Source organism: Pleurodeles waltl, chromosome 10 (genome assembly GCF_031143425.1).
Source record: "Pleurodeles waltl isolate 20211129_DDA chromosome 10, aPleWal1.hap1.20221129, whole genome shotgun sequence".
Lineage (NCBI taxonomy): Eukaryota > Metazoa > Chordata > Amphibia > Caudata > Salamandridae > Pleurodeles > Pleurodeles waltl.
In genome coordinates, this window is record NC_090449.1 from 123122920 (window position 1) to 123138132 (window position 15213).

At 44.6% G+C, this 15213-nt stretch overlaps 1 protein-coding gene across 2 annotated transcripts in view; it reads right to left on the reverse strand.

The window, feature by feature from the left end:
• Positions 1-14810, reverse strand: part of TTYH3 (tweety family member 3) — a 283690-nt gene extending 268880 nt beyond the window's left edge. For both annotated transcript variants that reach the window (XM_069209948.1, XM_069209947.1), the window contains exon 1: positions 14176-14810. In XM_069209948.1, coding sequence (XP_069066049.1) covers positions 14176-14301 — 126 coding nt within the window. In that variant the 5' untranslated portion in view covers positions 14302-14810. The remainder of the gene's footprint in view (positions 1-14175) is intronic.
• Between the last annotated feature and the right edge of the window lie 403 nt (positions 14811-15213).

A 15213-nucleotide genomic window follows, 5' to 3' on the forward strand; every position in this document is an offset into this window, starting at 1 on the left:
ACCATTGCATTTATGATTTATTAGTGACTGTTTTTAGGAATCTACACATGGGTGATTTTGTGTGGATGGGTGTATGTTTAGATGTGCACGTGCGCGAGAGAATATTTGTGTATATTAATAAGTGGGCAGTGTGTTTGTGTTTGTACATAAGCTGTGGGGTGAATTTACGTGGGCTTGTTGCATGGGCGTGAGCGCACACGTGGGTGTAGCTATGTCATTGTCATGCCCGACTGTGTGCTTAGTTATGTCCCATGAGGTGTGAATCAGATTTTGTGTTTCCGTTTGTGTCTGTCTTTGTGGTGTAAGTGCGGGCACCTGCTTTGTCGATGTATATTTAGGTAGGTCTCAATGTTTGTGGAGTGTTTCAAGGCAAGAGATTTCTGCATGCTTGGGTGTTTCTGTATGGTTTGTGACTGCAAGTACAAAAGTGTGTGTCTTTAAGGTGTATCTGTGAGCAGCTACCATATGTGTGTGTCCCTTTAAGTAGCTGTAAATGTTTGGGTTGTATTTCTTCGCAGGGTGTCTGTGTGTATGCTTGGATGTTTCTTTGTGGTATGCATCTGTGTGTGTGTGTGTGGGTGTGGATGGGTGTATGTCCCTGTGGTGTACACGTGCGCATTTGTGTCTGTGTGCTTTTACGTTTCTGTGTGTCAATGTTTGACGAGTATGTGTTTGTGTATGATTCCAACATGTGCCTCATACAAGGCAGGTTCTGAGCAGAAACCACTGTCCTAAACATCCATAAATTGCCTCCCCTTTAAACCATCAAGTGACATACACACCTCCGGCTCGACAGCTTGTACCTGCGAACCCCGCTTAAACTCAAGGGTTTCCTTCAAAGTACACCACCCCATGCCCACAGCAGCTGTGGGTGCAAAGAAACCCTAGGCCACTTGGTCCTGTCAGCCTCTCCAAGTAAGTCTGCTCCAGTAACTTCAGGAAGGAGCAGGAGCGCTCTGCCCAGGACTTTGAAGAAAGGACAGTGAAAACTCTTCAGACACGCTAAAGAAATGGACCGTTCCATCCAAATACAAAACAAATACAAAACAAATACACAAAAAGAATACAAGGGGCCTGTGCCCTGGCCGACTTCTAAGCACATTCATTTGTAGAAAACAAACATTCACGCAAGATTCCTGAAAAAGCATGATTGCACAGTATTGGGGGGGTGGGGGACGGGGACCAAGCGAGGTGCGGGGAAGGAAGGAGCAAGGGGGAAGTCAGATAAAAGAATGAAGTTGTGAACTATGCGTTTTACTATTAGTTTGAAAAGATTTATTAACAAAAGGTAAAAATAAGCAAAGTAAAAACTGCTTTTTCTCTTTTATAAACAACTTCGATCTGGAAAATGACGGGAGGGGTTTGTGAAACTACAAGGAAGTGCAGTGTGAGAAACAACAGCGAGGGACGGGTATTAGTAAGCAGTGGAAAAATAAAACACATTCACTTGTATGAAGTGCAGGCACGAAATTAAATAAAAAAAAGTACCTCAGAAGCGTGAGGCTAGTGGAAGGACACTGGCTGCCAGCCAATGAAGGCCAACTGGTAAGAGTACTTTGTCCATGCTCCAGGGAACAGCTGAGGCAGAGGAACAAAGAGAGGAAATGCAGCCAAATGACGTCAGAAGCTGCTGCTGACCAATGAGAAGCAAGAAATGGAGAGTGACCGGAGAAGCCTACTAATGGTAAGTAATGGGAAGGCAAAAAGCAGGCTGGAATCCCTTTTGTAAGAGTTTTTTTTCCAGATACAAAAGATTTGGCCACGACGCAAGTGCTGTGTAGGGGAAAACTTAAAAAATTGGGTTATTGTGTTATTGAAAGCCACAACTACATACAGTATTGCAATAGTAAACCCCATGGAAATGGAATGGGATTGGGCAAAATAAGTTTTGTCTTGAGCATGTAAGAACGGCCACAAACCTATACGTTTCTGGCCCTTTTGCAACCTGGAATCGGTCAGTGATTTGCTCCAGCAAAGGGCTTGAAAAACCTGCTTGTACGTGAGAAGAGGACATTGAACAACGTTGTGCAGAATGAGAGAGGTTGCTCCACATGGAAAAATGTTTCCCCTCTAGAGAACGAAAAAAAAAAAATTGCAATGAACAGCAGGGCTGACATTTCCCAGTGCAGAATTATACTGTACATACAATTCTATACTAGGGAAACAGTAATGTGCAAAAGTATCATACACTGCCAGTAGTTTGCCTGGAACCTTGCAACTGGAGCAGCTTCCAGACGTACTACTGGGAATGCTTCTGAATTCCCAATAAACGTATATTTACACCCTTGCGTAAAAAGAACCTGTAGGTGTAAACTTACAACTTTTTTTGTGACCTAGAACAAGTTTGAGTTCAATGAAAAGCCTTCATCGCATTTTCTCTCAATGGAAGATTGAAAAAATAAAAATCGCTAAGAAGCCCATATCCCTTACGTAACACGGGACCAGGGGCAAGTTTTGTGTGCTTAAGGAAAAATTAGAAGGATGGATGGGGTTAAATTATTGGAGCGAGATTTGAAACTCGAAAATTTGATAACAAGTGTGCGATTAGACCTTGCAGCCACTTGCAAACTAGAGTGTTTTAAGAGAGGGGGCATTTTAATAGTAGGTATAAGGAGAAAGAGAGTTGCTGTGTTGATAAACCACTTACACTGTATGCATCAACCTGCAAAAAAGGGCGGAGAGAAAAAAAAAAAACAGAGGCAAACTTACCACAAACATCCAGCGAAGGCGTTTGTTGAAAAATTAGTCTGTATTTAATCTTAACATATAGTCTAAAATAGAGGAAAATTTTAAAAACGGTAAAATCAGTGTACAATTTTTACTGTTTCCTTAAAACTATAGAGGTGCTCCCCAAAACTAACTGTCAGAAACTGACACAGTCAGCAAACGATGCTTTTGGCGCCCTTTAACTCCCATTTTCACACTGTCCGCACTACCCTGAATGCTTAGGCAACATTATAAAGCTACAGGGCAGGGGGACTATCCATCTGTAGACCTAGTGAGGGAGTACACTTATCATAATGGTGATTAGGGAAAAGGGCACATACGTGGGCTGGTATCCCAGATTCAGGTGAAGACCCCAGGAGCTCCTGTGCTCCTAGTACAGCAACCCTGAAGAAATGGGTGATCTCGGGCGGCTGCAGGCATCCTCATGGTAGCGTTCTGATCTTGAGATGCTCACCTCACACATTGCAACAGGTCCAGAGCCTTTCTAGACAGCAAGGACCAGCCTCGTCTCCAGACAGGCACCCGGCCACACGGAGCAGCAGCTCATCTTCAGTAGTGGCCCCGGACACTCAGGCCCTCTGGGAGCACCAGGGGAGTCGCCTGTCAGTGACAAGCTCCCGTGTCCACCACTCAAGACAAGGGGTCTGCGTGGTGCGTTGTCTCGGGTCGCAACGGTAGCTCCTAATCGTACCTTGGAGGCACCACTGTAAGCACTACTGTGCTCCGGGGGTACTAACCCTAGAGCACGCTCGTTCCCTCCTTCTCGCGGTCGTGCCCCAGTGGCATCTCACTGGGCATGCATCGAAGGGGCTTCCACGTCATTTCCGGCTCGGGTCGCGGAAGAGCGGGTTTCCTCGTAGGGACACAAAGATCAGCACAGCGCTCTCGAAGCGGGATCCTAGGTGGAAATGAAGCGCTACTCCTACGTGTTCCAGGGGATAAGGGACAGCACGCCTCGGGCACTTTAGAGATTATAGCAAAGCACTTAGTCTCCCGTGTAGGGGCTTGCCCAGCCAGCTCCATCCTCTTGTTGGGAAACCAGGGGTTACAGGGGGGCAAGGGCCACAACACCCCACCCCTAGGGACAAAAGTGGAGCACATAGCGGCGGGGCTCAGCAACAGGCCAGCCCAAGGGATGTGCAGTCAGGCAGTTCTTTCTAGTGGCCCAGCAGGTGAGAGGTCAGTACAGTAGCAGTAGTCCAAGGTGGTTCCTGATAAGTCCCTCCAGCAGCATTCTGTGTCGATTTTCCAAGTATGTTTCTTGTGTCAAATTGTGGGGGACTGGGGGTTTCAACAGTCGTGGGGGGGGGGGGGGGAGGGAATTGGGAGGGATTAAATAAAAAATAAAAAAATATATTTTTACCTGTGCCACCGCCGTGCTGCTCCTTTCCTCTCCCTGCAGGCACAGGCTCCCAGCCTGCCCTGTGCCAATCCTAACACTGCTCAGAGCAGTTGCTGGGCTGGAGAGAGCCTACTGCACAGGTGTGTTTGGCCTGCCTGAGACGGCCGACCAAACATACATGCGCTCTGAGGGGGACTGCTGACCACTCCCCCTCACATTTGTCACCCCGAGGCCCCGCCCCTTTTCCACAAAAACGAGAACCAAGTAAGTTTATTATTGTTTTTGTGGGAAAGGATTGCAGCTGCCGCTGCTGGCGGGGGGTGCAGGGGGGGGGGGGGGGGGGCGGCGACGCTCCTCTGCACTTATGGAGGAGCCGCCTCTGGGTTTTAACCAGTTACAACTGGTTCTGGGAGTGTCCCCTCTCTCCTCCAGCACAGGCTCCAAACATCAGTCGGGGGTAAACGACCCTTGTGTGAGGCCAGGGAACAGCCTTTACAGATGCATGGGTGCCCTGCCTCCCCCTTCACTAAGCCCAGGAAGATCATTCATAATACAGATGCACCTCAGTGATCCACCCTCCCTGTGTACTGGCTGTCTGAAAAGAAGGCCCAAAGCCCAACTGTCACTCTGCCCAGACGAGGATTGGAGTCAAGCTGCAAAATACCAGAGTCATGAGCACAGAGAAATGCTCCCTTTCTAGAAGTGGCATTTCTGTAACAGTAATGACAAATCTACCTACACCAGTAAGCAGCATTTCTCACTACCATTATAACCATACCAAACATGCCTACGCTACCCCTCATAAATCAGACAATACCCCCTAGACATAAGGCAGGGCATTTTCAATGCAATCCTATGAGAAGACAGCACTCACAGGAGTGAGAAACCAAATAGGCTGTTAGTCACAGGACGGGCCACACTACTAGGCACATGTCCGGCCTTTTACATACATAGCCCCTGCCTATAGGGCTAGCTAGGGCCTACCTTAAGGGTGACATATGTAGTAAAAGGGGGGCTCTGGGCCTGGCAAGTAGATTTAGATGCCAGGTCCTTGTGGAAGCAATCTGTGCATGCAGGTCCTGTGCTAGCAGGCCTGAAACAGGATTGAAAGTCTACTCTCAGTGTGTGGCACAAGCAGTGCTGCAGGCCCACTAGTAGCATTTAATTTACAGGCCCTGGGTATAGGGATACCACTGTACAAGGGAGTTACAGGTAAATTAAATGTGCCAATCAGGTATAAGCCAATCATACCAAGTTTACAAGGGAGGGCACATGCACTTTGGCACTGATTAGCAGCAATAAAGTGCCCAGAGTCATAACGTCAGCCAAAAAGGGTCAGAAAATTAGAAGGAGAAGGCAAGAAGTTTGGGGAATGACCCTATAGAAAGGGCCAGATCCAACACTCCTTCTCCTTCTTTCCACCCTTTATAGTTTGTCTTTCTTGCTCTGAGTCAAAGTCTGATGAGAAAAAATGCCAGTCCCCAAAAACGAGTGCGTTGGGCCCAACCTGCAACCACCAGCTCTTATTAACCACCACCCTTAGCTCATTTGAACAAAAGTGCCCTACATACCTAAGTCATATCTTTAATTGTGCACACTGCGATTTAGAGTCTATGTAGTACCTTTCTGCTCTTGAGGTCAAGTTTTCTAAGCAACCCATCTCAGGAGTACTGGTCAAGGCAAGCATTGAACCCTCTGAAAATAGCGGCCTTACACTGCTTTTAGTAGTTATATCAATTATCTGAGACTGTTTTAAGGATGCATGTATGCTGTTTAATGCTTTTGTCTCACTGTGGCATGAACGCCTGAAACTGAAAGCATTTCTTGAAGAAATGAGCTAATCATGCCCCAGGCAAGGAGGAGAGGGGAGGGAGAGAGGTAAGGCAGCATCCCCCCCCAGGGGGAAGGAAAGGCGTGGGGTGAGAGAAAGTACCTCGATAAGCAGAGTGGAGGTACGAGGAAGGAACAAGGAGCGGGTAGTGGGGTACTTTACTTACACACACAAAACAGACACCTATCCCTGACTGCTGCAGGGCAAGCAGCACTCAAAAACAGGTACAGCACAGTCAGCTGTAGTGCAAGCTGATCTCTCTCAATCAATCAGTCTGATTTGTAGGGCGCAGCCAATCAGCTGTGAGGGTATCCAGGTGCTGAAAGTGCTGCTGCAGGGGGCTGAGCTGAACAACCAGGTCTTGAGTCCTTTTCCGAATTTCAGAAAACATGATGAGGTCCGTAGGTGAAGTGGGAGGTCATTCCAGGCTGGAACGCCTCGAGCCCTCTCTCTAGCCACAACCCATTTAAAATATTTTTTCTCTGGTACCTATTTAGTTCATAAAGCCTGGTCACGGGCTCTGCATTTCTTGCACCCCTTCATAAACTGCCGAATAAATTTACGTACCAAGCCCTAATCCGCACACCAGCTGGCCATGGCCCAAACACCCCCTGACACCTTGTACACATCCCAGCACACCATACACGACGCTCCCTGCCAGGCTACGAGTCACCCAGCAGGCACAATCAGGATCTGTGCAGCCCCTGCCACACACTTCAGACCACAAAAGGATGCCAAACAACTTCAGGCGCACAAATACTGCACGCTCGTACACAATGCACACCTTCAATATTTACGGTGTTATCTGTATTTGATAAATTATGACATTTTCAAAACAGAAATAGACTTTAAGAGTTGTTGTGGTCCCGGCCAGTGTCCGAGTCATGCCTAGTCACAAGGGCTAGTCCATCATAGGGACCCTAGCTGCAGGTGAGCCCGAGCTCATGTGTAAAGCGTTTGTTTGCAATCAAAGCAAATTGCTTAGAAGTAGGGTTAAAGTACACAGGTTTGTTGTAGTTCAACCGGGGCATCACAAACACGATCCTGTTGGAACGGTGACCTGTGTGCAATCGCCTCCGAAAGCCTCTACCTAAAGTAGACTTAACGCACAACATTCTTGCTGCGATATTCAAAGATCTACACTCTGCAGATTATATCACTTAAGTACAGGAATAAAGCTACATGCGCCCACAAAAAAAAAAGACACTCCCATTCCTTTTACAAAAGAAATAAAATGAACAAGGTACAGATAATATAGTTTTAAATGGAAAACAAAAATAGAGATACTGCAATACTAATAAAATTGTGTTAAACAAAAAGCCCCTCCTGGTACAGAACAAAGTTGAAACACATAACTGAAAAATGCAACAGGACTTTTAGAAAAGGATGTTAGAACTTTGAAAGAGTTTCACGTGTTCAAAGGGCCTCGCCATCATTTAGAATTATCAGAGTGAGTGGACGTTTTTCTGCGCCATTGATCTTATTCCTTCAAATATTATTCTGTCACTACTAAAGTGGATGCCACACTGCTCATACTCTACAAGGGAGCACTCTTGTTTGCAACACAGCTGAGCAGAGAACTACACCACGCCTCCTAATTTTGCAAGGGGACAATGTTTCCTTCAAGAAAACTGTTTTCAAGGTCTCAGTAAGAATGTCCTTCGGGACAAGTACAGACAATCTTCACAAACACGCACATCATCATCCCTTTTCCAATGACTATTATTCACTCAATTGATCGAATCTCATCTTAAACTTCCTCTGATAATCCTACACTTTGACAAAACCTTTCAATCTTATCTTCATTTACTTTCTCAACTTTCCCCTTCAAGTTCAACCAACTCAGTGGCAATTTGGCTAATGCCAGGTTTTCTCTCAACCATTCACACTGTGTGATCTTTCAGAGATGGTGTTGGGGATAATCTCTGAGCCTAGATTCAATCCTTTAATACTACTTCCACACTTTCCCCTCACACTACTAGCTAACTGGGCACTACCTGTCAAGAGTCAGTTAACTTTTTCTAATAAACCATTTGCCTGTGGTGAGAACGCTATACTTTGGTATATGATGTTCAAACACGCATTTCACTCATGACAAACTGTAACCCCTTGCCGGCTAGCAACACTTGTGCTAATCTTTCACAAGATATTTTTTTCTTTAAGAACGGTACGGACTTCCTCTTCTCAACTAAGACATCCCAATTAGACATGAAGTCTGCCATATTCAAAATGTACTCCCCCCCTGCCCCCTGGAAGAGACTCAAAAGGTACCGACAGGTCAGGTTTTAACTTAGATCATGCGCTTTCTTAAATATGCAAAAGTGAATACATTAAAATTAATTAGTAGTGAGTGCTTATAGGCTGAATAGAATCCTGACTCTAGAGAGGATGAGAACATCCTGGGTGAAGTCAGAATGTAGCAAACTTGGAAAAGCAAGTATTAAGTTTCCTGAAGGAGGCAATACTGGGGGCAGCACGAATCACAGTGGGAATAACATTCCAGGACTTAGCAGCAAGGAAAGAAATTGAGACTGTTCCATATATTCAGTGCTGCAACAAATGGAAAAACACATGGAGCCTGCAGGGTTTCTTGCTGAGACCCAGTGTGTCGGGTCCAAAATATAATTAAGGAGCTTGGGGCTCTAGTGCTACCACCAAATTTCATTTCATAGCAAACAATTACTCTCGTATTTGAAAAAAGTATTGTCTAAATTACAGGAGGTCTGTCTGCAATACATGGAAGATCCCAGGCCATATCAGAAGAGACATCACTAACATGATCAAGGAAGGTTGATGCGAATATGGTTCGGGCGATGGCCCTTGCTTGATTAAATAAAGTACAGTTAGAATTAGAGGTAATTCGGCAGCCAGGTCTATAGACCATACAACAGGCACAGAATTGGGCAGACTGGATTGCCCAGAGTTTAGCCACAGAATCATTTTGTAGCTAGGAACGATGTAAATGAAAATCAAGTACAAAACCCACAAACCTAGTAAATTATGCAAAGTTTGTGAACATCAGAGAACTTTTCAAACAGGCCACCATTACTATAAAAAGAGTTTTTGCGAATGAAAGAACTATTCTACCTTCCAAATTCAGTTTCTTCTGGGTTGCCCAGAAACAAACCCATAGTTGGCAGACGTTTACTCCTGCTATTTGGTCCTGTTTAATAAATGTCAAACTTTGTGTAGTTCACAAAAACAGCAAAGCTGAAAAGAGAAAAACGTCTCCCAAAAAGCCTTTGAAGTTTAGGACAACCCTGGTATGATGGCTTCTTGCAACCAACTTCGTTACAAAGTGCCTTTTCACATAAAAGGCACTATCGCTTGCTATATATATATATATCATTTTTTTTTTTTTTTAAAGAGGACAGTGAAGAAACAGATGAAGATTGTTAGGAAAGGGGGAAGCCAGGTTACGCTACTGGAACTGTTTTAGTTCTCAGAATTATCGCTAAGGCACTAATGTGCTTTCTTCATTTAAGCCCCTTTCGAAAGAAAGTGGAAGAGCCTGGAGGATCCCTCACTTGCTAGTTATGGTTGTTGGTATTTGGTGGTGCATGGTTAGGTGAGAGTTTGTTCAATATTTTGTTTCAACCGCGCTTGTGCGATTCAAAGTGAAAGTAAAACATGTTCTATCTAGGAAGATCCTTGTGTTGTTTTATGGGTGCGTGTGGTTGGGCCAAAGGACCTTTCGTTCTTCTGGACTATATGTTGCCCCCTATCGATTTCTTTTGAATTCTTCGTACTGCTGTGGTATGACAGAGCGGGTGCGTTCATGGACTGTAAAACTACATATGAAACTACTTTCGCTTGCTCATGCACACCGGTCTAAAGCCTCAAGGCCACAACACTCTAGGTGTGGTTCTTTCAGTGTTTACAGATGAAAGTTGATTCATTGTTGTGAAAAGCCTCAACGATCCGTTTTAAGATTTTAATGGTTATACAGAAACACTGGGTCCCAAGCTACGCCTGTTTAGGCAGGACCTTGACTGGTCTCTGTTTGAGAACTGTGAACCCCTGTGTAATCAAACCACACACACACACAAACTGCGGCAAGTAAATGAAAAGCAGTCTGCACTCTCGCCTGCCCACGTGCCTATATTTTTCGACTGTCACCAGCGTACAGATTGTTAAAGTGTACTTTTAAGAGACTACAGCTTCCAAAACGGCTTGCAAATGTGTTTGTTAGCGCATAATTGCAGTTGCCATTGTTAGCGTTTCTTTTTACCAGTACACCACATAACATTTATAATAAAACAAGTCACACAGCACCAGACTAATTAAACCTTTGGTTAAGGCAACATTGACTGAACACAAATGCGTGGCCAGAAGATTTAATTCTGATGGCTCAAAGTGCAATTACGCTCCTAGTCTGAGACTTAACTCTCTGGTAGACCATGGCCTTTTAGATCACTCACCGGCTTCTGGCGCACACCCTTCAAGACCTGCTTAATCAGCAAGCCAAAACATAATATCCCAGCAGAGATTTAAAAAAAGTTCACATCAAAGGCAAAGCCTTGAAATTTAAAGGACCAGCACTATGAAATGGCCTCCATCTAACCTCAGAGCCACCACTACTCCATTCCATGAAAACTTGGCAATTGAGGAATAACACGCCTGCAGTATAATACGCCCATCTTGCGACACCTAAGAATGTGCTCTCTTAAAAATAGCCCACACAAGCATTAGCCTCATCATACAGTGAATAGTCATGCATTGCTATAGAATGCTTAAATATATGAGCATAAACTCACCATACATAAAGAACATGTTATTTTCCAATTGGTAAAACAACGTTAATGTTCTCTGCTATAGATTTAACGGCCAATAGAACTAAATTTTATAGTCATTGTTTACTGATTCAAATACATGAAATCAATTTAGAAATGGAGAAAATTACAGAGGCAAACATTAGATAGGTAGGAATGGAGGGCAGCTTAGCTAAAGCCCATGGATAGTTTTCACAAGGAAAAGGTAACCCAAAGAAAGTGGCCATGTATATATTATAATAGTCTGAAAACAACAAATATTCTGCATCTGAAACTATTTTGATGTGTACAGTTGCACACTGCATGAAACAGTTGTTTTTAGGCATGAGGTTTGCAGTCAGTAGAAATGGAAACGTAATGGTTAGTCATAGGCCATGAATGAACTGGAAGGTGGGCCTGATTTGAGTTCTTAAGGGCCATTTGGAGGGAAAATAAATGTTTTTGCATGCATAAAAGAATTGAACACACCTTATTCTAAACTGTCCAAAGCTCGCCTCAGATCAGTGAACAGGGAATATGAGGAGTCTATAAAAGGGAAGAAAATCAAATTCAACATTTTCAGTGCAAGTAACAGTAGCGCTCAGGTCGGGGTCTGCGGGCACTGTGATGGAAAATGCTCCTGCATCCGATCTCCACAATAGGCTCTTGTCAACTCGTTTGTTATTGTTTTTTTGTTTTTTAAATCCTGTCACTTCTGGCTCTGGGTGATAAGCCATCAAGTGCCCAAGCAATAAACAGCAACCTTTGGCCTCCCCGAAGGATTTAACACTCATCAAGCTGAATCAATACAGACTTTAAAAACCTATCCTGCAGTTAAAAGCAATTCACGTAAACACCGAATTAGTTGCTAAAATGGATTTATTCAGCTATGTTCACCCTGTCCTGGCGATATCAGTTCGAGAGTTAAGTCACATCAAAGAACATAACTAAAATGTAATCCGAAAAGGCAAATATAAACCAGCTCTCCTACCTTATTTCCACCGCCCCCCCCCCCTGCCCCCGGAAAGTCCTGAATTGAGACAAGTTAATTGAAATACCAAGGTTTGTTTCGAGAGTGGTTATACATTGGCCACAGTTCTAAAGATTAATATTTCACCCGAACAGAAAAAGATACATACTTACTTTACCGAGAACTGTAAGGAAAAAAGTATGCAGATCGTAAAAGGAATGCTTTCTCTTATCACCCAAGGTCAGAAAGTACAGAGAACAGCAATGTGCATTTTTGTAGAGCTCTTAATAGTGCTGCACACATCCTGTTTCTAATCGTTCCTAAAATCAACAGAGAAGACAACCGAGGCACATTTTAGTGGAGTTATGAACCATGAGTGCACCCTCTGGTTACCTCGCTGAAAATGGAGAATTATATCTTGAGGTGGCTGGGCACTTAATTGAACAGCTCTACTAATAATATTGATTTATTTTAAGACTACAGAGGATCACATAAAGAAACGTCCATGCTCTTCACTCCACAACTCGAGTGAATGCTTAGTAAACCTCAGCTAAATCCCTCATGTCGGATCTAGACAAGAGTGATAGTGGCGGTAGTGTGGACACATCTCTAGCCTACATTCCTAAAAGGCTCCTTGCAGGATATCTTATAGTCCTGAACGACCATAAGAACCATTGCTCTATAAAGACAAACAACGGGGTCTTTCATCTTAACAGCTCTGAAAAGCTAAGCCCCTTTCCGCACTCAACCTGTCAACACTGATCAACTTGAAATCAAATTACAGGCTGTAAGTCACAGGGGTGACGTCACCCCTTGCCCAATGGATTTGCGCTTACTGAGAAAAAAGGAAATACACATTGAATATTGTCATGTAGTGTACACGATCTTTACTAAGTAACTCCTCTATATTTAACTGTAATGCCATTTCTGAGTTTTAGTGAGATTTACAAACCACTCAACCTTCGACTCTCAGCTTAACATGTCACAAGAAAGACTCTTTGGCATTCCAATGTAGGGCTGGAAACACCGCTTCGACTGCATACTCTACAATATTAAATGTTTTCCTTTTAGAATTGCAAAAATGTTTAACAATTGTCGTTCATGGGATTGACGTCATACCATGAATTGTTTGCTGTAAATTGGTGTTTGCACGTAACACAAAAAACATATATTATTAAAGGTGTGGTACGAAACATTTAAACCACATCATACCATTTACAAATCAATCATCCTTTGGTCTTATGATTATTTCCATCCTCTGTATGGCACTACTAAACCCCAACTCCGTCACTGGAGCTCAGTATTGTCTAAGAGCATGGATGGACATGGCGTAAAGGTAATATATGTGAACTCCAGCTTTTTCTAGAATGCACTCGACATTTGATATGAAACGACCACACAGGAGAGACGTACTTCAAAAGTAATTTTCTTTAAAACAGGCTGCAATAAAGATGTTACCTCTTATGATACAAACATCTAACCGAATGACAGCCTGTGGGTTTAAACAACAGAACTAGAGCTTGAGGGAAGGAGTGCCATAGCCAACACACATTTTACATAACATTGTTTTGGGCTCTGTGATTGTACTTCACTGTTTATAAAGCTATATATACATATATACAATGTATATTTTTTGTGGAAACACAGAAAAATGAGAGGGTAAAAAACGGTGTCTTTTAGGGGAGAAAAAGTGAGAGATAACAGTGTATTGCAGAATATTTTTTATGAACATGGTTTGACGGAGGGCAACAAGAATAACCAGGGCGTTCTTCCAGCCACACCTTTAACCTAATTATTTATCAGAAGCCCCAAGCACTGAATGCTCTCCACTCAAGCCATCCCCTTACTCCCTTAAGGGAAAAGACCACAGGCTCCCAGTGAGGAGAGTGAGACCTGGGACTTATCAAGGCAAGTTAGGAACCAACGATCATAAGAGATGGGATGGGAAAAGTAGTGCTGGGAGTCCCAAATTCGTGTTTACTCCAAGAGAGGCTACAAATCTGGAAACTCACTCAAAAAACATTAATCAAAATATAGCACAGCTAATCGGTATCTGGACACAAAAAAAATAAAAAAAGCATAGAATACCACAGCTCACACAAGAGACAAAAACACCTTAATATACAACAAATAGTAACTAACGGGGTCTTTATTGCCATTTTAAACATTCATTTGGCCAGCTCACAACGATGACTGAATCAGTGTTTGCAAACAGCATATCACAAATGACGTCACTAGAAAGCACCAGGGCCTAGTTTAGCTTAAAAATTGCCAAGTGGCTGGCTAGAACGCCACCAACGTTAGGTAACCATGTTCCCCCTACAAGAAATAATGCGTTTTACTATCAGAGGAAAGGACGACAAACGTGTCTTTGTCTAGGGTGGCACATATCCGTGCAACTGCCCTCCTATGCACCTTACCACAGCACAAAGAAATTAAGAACTCACTCCCCCCTCCCCCTCCGGACTTTTAACAACAGCAAAAACATGAACAATTACACATTTACGTAGGGTATGGTTTTGAATAGGGTTAAAGGTGGAAGTGGGACCATTACCTGCTGATATTCTGTGTCCTCTGGGCGAAAATCACCACTGATGGTTTCCCACTGTAGGTTAATGTGGGGGAGCCGGTGAAGCAGGTTCACCCACCAGGGAGGTGAGTAATTAACCACCGCAGACATCCTTCTAGCTTTGGAATCGATCCTCTCTAAAGGTAGAGAATTAGGCAGGGAACCGAGGTCCCTTTCCGGTGGGGTTCAGAGCCACCGGATTCCACCAGCACCCCCGTGCATTTCCTCTTTCAAGGCGGTCGGGCGTTCAAAATCCCCGGAGCCCCGTCATGGACATGTCAATGCCCAGCACCGGTGTCTGACCTCCTGCATCCGAATAGCCTTTCCTCAGGAGGCGGGGTGGATTTCTGCAGACGGGTAGGTCTTTTCAGAGGCCGTCTTGCAAGCGAGCCCAGTCCCAGCCTACAGCCCCGCCTTCTGGGCCAGTCTGGTGCTCAGAGACCGAGTCCTGCAGACGTCTCATTCGGTGCGCGTATCGATGCCAGCCCGCCCGAATCATGCGGGAGGTTCCCGAACGGGGGATTTGCCTCCCGACAAAAGACCGTACACATCCGATAGCCTCCACTTACCTCCCGACTCCTCTACAGGGTAATCGGAGAGATGGTTTTACACCGATTGACAGTCTAAGAGGCGGTGCTAGCGAGGTCTTTGTGGCTGCTGTCCCCACTGAACCCTGCGATTGGCTAACAAAAAATATCTCCCGCCCCTACAATCGGGCACTCCCATCGCTAGCAAACCGCCCACGGCCATGCACCGGAAAGGACAACCAGCTGCTGCACCGGAACATACCGCCCCCTGCTCCGGAAGGCGTGGCTCAGCCGCACCTGAGCCGGTGCTCATAGTGCTGAACCCTTCCAGTTGTGTATGTGTAAACAAGCCGAACCACCCGTGTAGACCTGTACTCTACCTTACGGAGAACGACGAAAGGAGCACAACCATGGTCCTAGATTACCTTGTATGAGGGCCAGTGTTGGAGAGTGCCTCCTACCTCGTAAGGTTGTGAGGATGGGGCCGCTTCAGCTG